The sequence below is a fragment of the Physella acuta genome, unplaced genomic scaffold (genome assembly GCF_028476545.2).
Source record: "Physella acuta isolate Inbredline_101_S28 unplaced genomic scaffold, ASM2847654v3 ptg000438l, whole genome shotgun sequence".
In the NCBI taxonomy this organism is placed as follows: Eukaryota; Metazoa; Mollusca; class Gastropoda; family Physidae; genus Physella; species Physella acuta.
The window spans coordinates 465801-475000 of NW_026731957.1; the positions used below are offsets into that span (position 1 = coordinate 465801).

Below are 9200 nucleotides of genomic sequence, written 5' to 3' on the forward strand. Positions count from 1 at the left end.
TTGCAAAAAATATAAAAATTAAAACATGAATTTTCATCCATTTTAACAACAATGATGGAAGATTCTAGTCAACTTGATAAGGAAGTTAAAGGATTAGTTCGTATTCAAAGTTAACCTGCTTTTCTTTTGTTTGTTTAATATATGTCTTGTGTGAGCATAAAGCGACAAATACAGATCGACGTAGTAGACTAGACATAAGGAACAATTAGTTAATTGGCAGTGGGACAGGAGGAAGCATTGGGTTTCATGTTATGCCAGCAACAAGAAACCTTGATGAGTTCGTTATTTGTATGTGAATTAAAAGTGTTGGTTTTTTATATATACCTCGAAAACGGGATGGATGGCGGAAGCATTAGTGAAATTACAATATAGAAAAGACGTGATCTGAACACCCCACCACACAAAGCACCAAATTGCCTCGCATACCAACCATCTGGTCAGAGCATGTGCTCAAGTAGCTGCTGTAAACCTCTACTACTGGGACGTCGGCCGATGTGACTGGTTCGATTTCGTCAACGATTATAGTAGCATAACGATTTTATAGTGTATGGCTCTCTTTAAAATGACCATATTTGCTACAGTGCTTACAATAGAGCCCGCGATGCTCTGCAGAATCCTTATAAAGGCGTGTGAAGAAGGAAATAAATAATAAATAGTTGGCTGTTATTTAATAATGTTTAATACAAATTGAAAAACGTATGGCTTTTATTGTCGTTGAAAGCAAACTTTCATAAATCAAATAAAATATAGCAAGAATATTAATAAAAAAAGTAGAAAAAAACGCATAATCTGTTGATACTAAAAGCGCGCTAAAAGCAAAATTAATTTTATGGCAGTGTTGCATTTGAAACTGTGGTACTTAAAACACAAACGATGAAAGCCAAGAGTCACAAAGATCCGAAATATTGATGATTGTGTGACTCTAGAAAGCGATGTCAAACAAGAAGCCCAGAGTCACAGAGATCCAGATGAAAAAGAACACAACGAACGAGATGGCGTCTATGTGTTTGCCTATTACCTTGTACTTGTTTCTGCGTGGTGTCGCATGATATTTTTCTTCATCAGCTGATTTCTTCGTGGGGGAATGAGACGACGTTACATCATCATTGAATGACGTCACTTCCGAGACGTTCACAAGAGATTGCTTTCCTTGTGGTAGGACATGGATTTTATCCATTGTCATATTTGAAACTGGAGTAACAGCCCTGTGTAAGATTTTGACTTTGCTGACAGCTGATTGAAAATTTTCTTGAGCCTTGAGATGAACGCCCTCTTTCTGCAATAATGGTTTGATATTCATTCTAAAAATAGATTGAATACATTGTTTTTGATTCATCATTTCAAAATTTTAAAACCATACATATACAGTATTTTATTTAATATTTTAATGAATTTTTATATTTTGTTAGCCAATCTTAATTAACAAAATTTAACCGGATTTATTGAAAAATATTTCAAATCCAATTAAGAATTCGTAAATGCATTTTGCATTCGATGAACTAATTATTGTTTTACTATGTTCATATCATGATGGCCTATTACTGCACCTTGTTTCAATAAAACAATTTGATAAATAATTTTTTACCTCCTCTAAATTGTCTAGTACGACAATGACGATGCTGTCGATAACGGTGAGCATGGAGATGATGAGGAGGATGAAGAGGTAGAGGGTCAGCTTTGGTGTGGTCAGTGAGGAGCTGGTCAGTAGAGAGCTGACCATGCTCATGTAGACAGACAGTGCCAGAAGTACTGTGATACCTGCAGGTCATACAGAGGCCTCAAATCACCCGTTTTCATATACATTTATATTAAACATAAACCACACATACACTAGTTTTTTATCTTGATATTTATTAGATAAATGTTTTAATTCAGCTATTATTTCTTATGTTTACTCACATAATTATGATTTTGATTTTTTAAATATCATAAACTACTCGCTTTTCAAATCAAGATATAACATAAAGAAAGCAAAATTAGCTGGTGTAGTTTTGACATACTTGCAGTGCAGGTTTTGCTTTTAATCACGAAACTGTGTTCAAGAACAATCCATTTTTACCAAGCAAGCTCAGTCAAACTTGACGCGCTTAGTTTTAGAGCTATCTGGTCTTAGATTTTATACTTCTGACCTCATACACAGTAGCCGAGACAATTCAGTGTCATGTGTAGTTGTGGGTTCGGATCCCATCTCGAAAAAATGCTCATTTTGATAAATATAAAATGAGCCTGTGACTACATTTGGTATTGAAATGATATTGCTGTTTATAAAATAGTTGACGGGTCGCAGAAAATTTTAAAGAAATATAGAGTACTATATTGCCGTTATGAAATGTAGCGTACATCGTGCTTATTCCGTTAAGTATATTTTAAAATAAATTGTATAAAACATCAGGAAATATTAAATTATCTTTAAACACTGCGATTTTACCATTACCAAGTTAGCATTAAAATAATGTATCTGGTTCAGATGTTCTTAATATTTTTAATAGGTACCGAACCCAACCAGTTTAAAATGCGCAATCACCGAAACCTACTTAATAGTTCTATCTGACAAAATCCTATCGCGAATATTATGAGTCTTGTGTGCGTTTTAATTTCCGCCAAACCCTTGAGACTGACTCACCTAACCCCTGTGTTTCAATCGGACCCAGGTTTAGAACCACTGGCAAAATGAAGACAACTCACCATAGTTGACTTTGTCCCCAGACTCCACTGGAATGACGAAGACGAGCAGATTGAGGAAAGAGAGAAACACGACAGGGAGGATAATGTTGATGAGGAGAAAGGTGGGTCTCCTCTTCACGAAAAACGTTATCTGAAAACAATGTTGTAAAAGCTATCACCACGGTACTGTATAATAATATGGCTCCATTTACTAATAGACCACTGGATGATAAGAAAGATGCTGATCAGGTTTTAGAACCTCTCTCCACACAGCTGATGGACTCAAGAGACATGACATTACATGTTCTACTAGGGATCAGCACATTATACTTATTATAATGAGATCAAAACTTTACACTAAGCTAAAACAAAAACGTTAAACAAAATATCAATGTGATATATTTTTCAATCTGAAAGGGTCAAGTTGAGCTCTTGCACAGGTACTGTAACACAATTTAATTGCTGGTCTAACGTTAAAAGTCAATATTTAATATCAAATTAAAAGCCATACCTGTGATTCATCAATGTAGGTTGGACGGCGTGCCTAATGGTAGAGCTCTAGACTGTTTACCAGAAAGTCTCGAGTTCGAATCCGGAATGTATTCATTGGAACGTCCATGAGTCCACCCAGCTCTGATAGGTATCTAAATAACTATACTGAAAGTAAAGGCGGCTAGGCATAGTGCTTGCCAAGGTCAAGAAACATAGGAGCTCTAATTCATTTGCTCTATTCAGTGGCGTCTCTAAGGGGGCGGCAAAAGGTGTAAAAAAATTAAAACTAAATTTGAGCTTTAAGTACTGAATCAGTCAATGTGTGGCACCAAAGTAAAAACTATTGACTGGCAAAAAGCGCCAAAAACTTTTCAATGAGGGGGGCGTGGGGGGCGTTTATTCACTAACATGAATAAATATAATTTAAATGGGAGGCAGGGACAAAATTGATAGTTCTACCCCGGCGTCCGATTGGGTCGCTACACCTCTGGCCAAATGGATAGCTAGGTCTAAAGAGGATTATGTACACCGATGTAAACATTTGTTTTTATATTATAAAAATATTAATATTAATAGTAATATTATATCTAAAACCTACATCAACAGAGGACAAGTTCCAAAACACCGTGTCTATATAGGAAGCTGTAACGTTTGAGCCCAGGTAATCCCACTCGCCGTTGGTCGTAAAAAATAAGACGCCAGCCTTGTCAATAGAGGCCGTAAACGACATTTCTTTTGTCGTGAGTGTCATAGCTACAATCTGTAAGAATAATTTGACGTACACTTTAAAACAATTACAGGTATAGCATTTTAATTAAATTCCCTGGATCAGAAAAGACAGATGTTGCTTCAATAAATCTATGTACAAACTAGGCTTACTGCCTAGCTTCGATTAAGTTTTCAAAGCATTTGAGAATTTTAATGCTTAATTAACAAGTGATTGGTTCCTATGTGGGATTTTTTTTTTCGATATATTTCACTCGTGGTCACTTTTTAGCCCACGCCGCGCGAGCAGAGGCTGTCATATACTATATCCATAAAACCGATTCATTTACCCAGGTTTATGGAAAAAATGAGCCAGATTTACAGAGCCAAAGTTCCGAAACATTGCTTTGAAAATAGTCATCGTTTTTCACCAAAATAACAATGTTTATATAGAGAATTTGGACCCAGTTCTAAAGCGATTCTGAAGTTTTCCCGAAGATAACGCCTCTTTTATAGTGACCATCGCGGGTTTTCCTACGCCTTCAGGAGTTGTGAATGGTTTTGTACGTCCAGATATATGAATTTTTTTTTTACAAAAATTGTACTATCCTTATATTGGGAAATATGGCCTCTGGTCTGTTAAAACATTGTTACGGGGTTTTCCGGAGGGTAGCACTATTTTTTTTCCTGACCCACAGGGGCTGATGTACAACTCATTTAAGAAGAATTTCAGCCATGGTCACTTTTAGCCCTCGCCTTGCAAGCAGAGGCTGACCGATAGTTTATCCAAAAAGCCGATTCTTTTACCAAGGTTTATGGAAAAAAAAATTAGCCAGATGTAAAGAGCCATAGTTCCAAAACATTGTTTTGAAAATAGTCATCGTTTTTTACCAAACTAACAATGTTTTATAGTGAAAACAATTTTTTGCCACCCCGGGGGTCGGTCTACGACCTCAGGAGTTGTGAAGAAGTTCCTTTTATGAGAAATTATTTTTCGATATATAGCTCATAAAGCGCCGGTTAGTCGAGGTCAATTTCGACCCCTCATCGTTAACTTTGCGGCCAACCGTCACCGGCCCCGTGTTCTATTTCCCCAAGGCAGGAGCCGGGTAGTGCCCGATCGAGCACCCGACCACTTTTCTTTATATGTATATATATATATATATATATATATATATATATATATATATATATATATATATATATATATATATATATATATATATATATAGTCTAATAGGCTTAAAAAGCCAGTTCCAAATGGTTTCAACCAAAACTGAATATTTTATAATATTTGAGAAATAAGTACAGAATGACTTCCGGTTTTATTAAGGCTAGAATTATTCAACAAATAACTACTAGTAATATAATAATAACTTAGATAATGGTTTTATTTAGTAGTCAGTGTGTTGTGGGATGTTATATTATGTCAGGGGTTCCCAACCTTTTTTTACTCTAGAGCACATTCTAAAATATCGGTTTGGTGGCGGGCACCACCTATTTTAAATCGACAAACTCCTTCTAGAGGCGTAGCGACCCGTCACGACACCCGGGGACAAAACTTTCGATTTGCACCCCCCCACCCCCCCCCCCCCGTCAAACTTTCAATTTGCACCCCCCCCCCTCAAACTTTCGATTTGCACCCCCTCCCCCACAAACCATCCCCTTCAACCTTTCAATAATGTTTATGAAAAAAAAAAATTCTGTCTCTGTCGAATAGTGAGAGGCGGGCACACACGAATCGTTCGGCGGGCGCCATGGCGCCCGCGGGCACGGGGTTGGGAACCCCTGTATTATGTAATTTAAATAAACTACTTGGCTATACACCATTGACCGCTATTGTGTATTTTATCATGAAAAACACTAGTAATTTTCTTCGTTTGACTTTCACTGTCTATTCAGGTTGACTTCAAGGAAGAGAGTAGGTGGTTTTTAAGAGTAGGTGGTTTTTAAAAATATTTGGATTGATATAATAATTCTAAATGACTTATCAACGGTTTGAATTCAATACAAAATTATGAAAATGTGTGTAATCGCAGGTTTCCAAAACGGCTTTAATTTTTTTTAAATGTAACCATAATTTGACCTCTTGCTATACTTTTTATAAGATTTAACAAAAAAAAAACAACTTGGTATGAATACATACACTTTTCTCGCCTATTGTATTATTATCCAATATTTTAATTAAGCTGCATTTTTTTTTTACTTTGTTCTCTTTGCTCAATGAAACGATAGCTCGTTCTTAATATCAAACACCGTCTTCCTAAAGTTAAGATATCGACCTAGAAACAAACTTCACTAGATGCCTGAATGTATTAGTGTTTAGTTTACGAAATATCAATATAAACAGTGTAACATTTTAAGTTTAAAAAAATGATGTTGGGAAAAAAAAAAGATTGCATTAAGGTGCTGTCTTGTTCATTAAACAATTACCTGGATTGTGCAGCTCTGATGGTCAAACGGGTAGTCCGTCAGGTCCAGTTTACAGGAAGTTGTCAACAGTGTCCCAGGTACCCAGGATACTGAACCATCGCTGTAGACATACACGGGTCTGGGGGGGGGGAGGGGTTTATTATTTTAACACAAGCACAAAATGGGGGGGGGGGTGATTTAATTTAAAATAACTTATTTTAACACACAGTATTTCTGACAGCATCTGTTTATGAATTTGTATTTATTGATATGAAATGATTTAAAGATACTAAACTATTCCGCCTTATTCTACCAGCCCCGTTCCTTTCTACAGTTTCTCAGAAAAAGGAGAAAACTACTCACGCGACGTCGTCAGCAAACGGGTCCCGGTCCCCTAACGTGTTCATGATGACCACACGTGGTCTCCAGATGTCCTCTGGGACCGGATGTATCACGTTCTGACCTCCGTAATCGTCCTTCTCCCATTCTATCATCTACATATTTAAATAGAATCGTTATTTTGAGTTTTTATTTAGTTCACAATATCTTTCAATTTTGGTTGGTTCGTGGGTTTGTTGCAAATTTTGTAACTCGATTTGAACCTAGTTTTAATGACATTTCCAGACACATTAGTCCTCGACGAATATGTACGAACCTCTCAATAGATACTAAATTAGTTATTTCAAAAGGTGTAAATATTAATATATATTAAAAGTGAAGATATTAACCGATTTAATCTTAAGCAATTACCCAAACAGCGTGTTAACAACGGTGAACTGCTAATCACTGTAGTTGGTTTCAACAGGCGTATAGAATGGGCGGATGTCTTTTAGAGATTGCAATCTTTTGATCGGGTCTTAAAGCAAATATATATTTTTTGTGTGTGGAATTTTTTTTTATTAAAAAAAAATAATTAAATTTGTTTTTTTTAATATAAGCATTGGCCGCTCTTAAGATCTTATAGTTATTTTTTAACAATGTTTTTTTGTTATAGGAAACAAGTTTTCCTAATTTAATTAATAATTTTCCGTTCATTAAAATACTTATTATTATATTTTATTTAATACTTAATTTATTAAACCTTTTTTAAATATATACTTAATAGTAAATAAATATAAGTAGTTCAGAAAGACATTTATTTTAATTATTATATTTTAGATTTTAATATTGAAACAGCTATACATAATATTCTATTTGATTAAAAAATGAACCTTGCCAGTTAAAAAAAATCAATTAATCAATAAATCATTTGTCGTTCAGTGTGCTAATATATCGATATTTTTGCAAATGTTTGATCTTTGAGTACACATCGAAAAAAAATTCTTACAAACGTTAAATAACAAGCTGTTATGGAATAATGCACTAAAACTAAAAAAATAAGGCTACTTAGTATAAACATTTTTTTAACATTCCACGGTGATTGGAAAGGGGATTTTGATGTCTATGAGTGAATTTTAAAATAACATAATTTCCTCATTCTGATGATTTAAATTTGTTATGAAACAAATTGAAAATATGTCAATTGTGCCAGTATCTTGGCCATCCTAAGTATCGAACATACAGAAGCTGCTTTAATAAATCTAAATGAACTTAATAATTATTTTTCAAGTTCAAAAGCATGAGAAAAAAAATGTAAATAAAACATGGGCATTTAAAAAAAAATGTGTTTGGTTAGTGGCGTCATAAGGTCGAGTGTTACCCTACGCGTTTACAAAAAGTGTTACCCCCATCGTCCACCAACTATTTTGCATTTTGTGTGGGATGTTAGCCTTCTCTCACTAAACTTTGATTATTTTAGCTGGATACAAACGAGTTTTGTCACGCCTAAATGTTGTCATCAGGAGTGGATCTTTGCACCCACCTTGTGATGCCACTGTGATTGGTTACTTAAAAATAACTGAAAGCCTGTAACATTTTTACAAAACTACGGGGTAGTAGGCCTACATAATAATATAGTATATATACACAATCAAGATGTATAAAATACAAAATATACAGAATATTTATATTTTAAATCCTACTTTGTAAGTAGCAGTTGATTTTTTCGTTTAACTTCATTGTAGCCTAACGGCTGTAGAAGGGAACCACTGATAATTTTTGCATAGCGGGCCAAAAATACTAGCTACGCTACTGCTGGAAAATACAAGATTCTGAGAAATATAATATAAACGAGATTAATCAATTAATTGACTTGCATGATTCCTTCATTTTAGCCATAAAAGAAAAGTAACTCAATCGATAAATTTATTTTTTTAATTTCTTCCGTTTTAGACGACACACACAAATAAAAAAAAAACAAATATTTAAAAATTCCTTTAAAATCAATACTAAACTGTTTTAAAATAGATGAGTCTTTTATTAATTAGGACTTCGGATTAAAATGTGTCACATTGCTGATGTGCACAAAGCAAATACGTCAATGAGGAACAATGCATTCACTTTTGTTCTTGGTTTGTATTTACTGAGTGACACGGGGTATTTACTTTGTAATTGGGCTTTGCAAATTTATTTTGCAAAATTCCATTGAATATTAAGTGCATGAGTAAAACAAAAAAAAAAAAAAACTCAAAGAAAGAGAAATTCGAATCGTAATGACAAAAGGTCTTCGACGGTTAAAAATCAATGTTCTTAAAATTTAACAGGTAGCCTTTTAACAGGTGCGAAGTGCCATGCCATTTTCAGCAAAAAGTTCAGATTCAGGTTCAGGTTAAGATTAAGTTTAAGCTTAAATTTAAGGTTAAAGATAAGAAAAAAAGAAAAGGATAAGGTTAAGGTTAAGGTTAAGGTTAAGGTTAAGGTTAAGGTTAAGGTTAAGGTTAAGGTTAAGGTTAAGGTTAAGGTTAAGGTTAAGGTTAAGGTTAAGGTTAAGGTTAAGGTTAAGGTTAAGGTTAAGGTTAAGGTTAAGGTTAAGGTTAAGGTTAAGGTTA

General features: G+C 34.5%; 1 protein-coding gene across 1 annotated transcript in view; it reads right to left on the minus strand.

Moving 5' to 3' along the window:
- Positions 1-922: 922 nt before the first annotated feature.
- Positions 923-9200, minus strand: part of LOC131943009 (acetylcholine receptor subunit alpha-like) — an 11088-nt gene continuing 2810 nt past the window's right edge. The window contains exons 2-5 of the mRNA XM_059303015.1: positions 3755-3916; positions 2686-2815; positions 1586-1758; positions 923-1276 (exon numbers count right to left, since the gene is read on the minus strand). Of these exons, the coding sequence (XP_059158998.1) occupies positions 923-1276; positions 1586-1758; positions 2686-2815; positions 3755-3916 (819 nt within the window). The remainder of the gene's footprint in view (positions 1277-1585; positions 1759-2685; positions 2816-3754; positions 3917-9200) is intronic.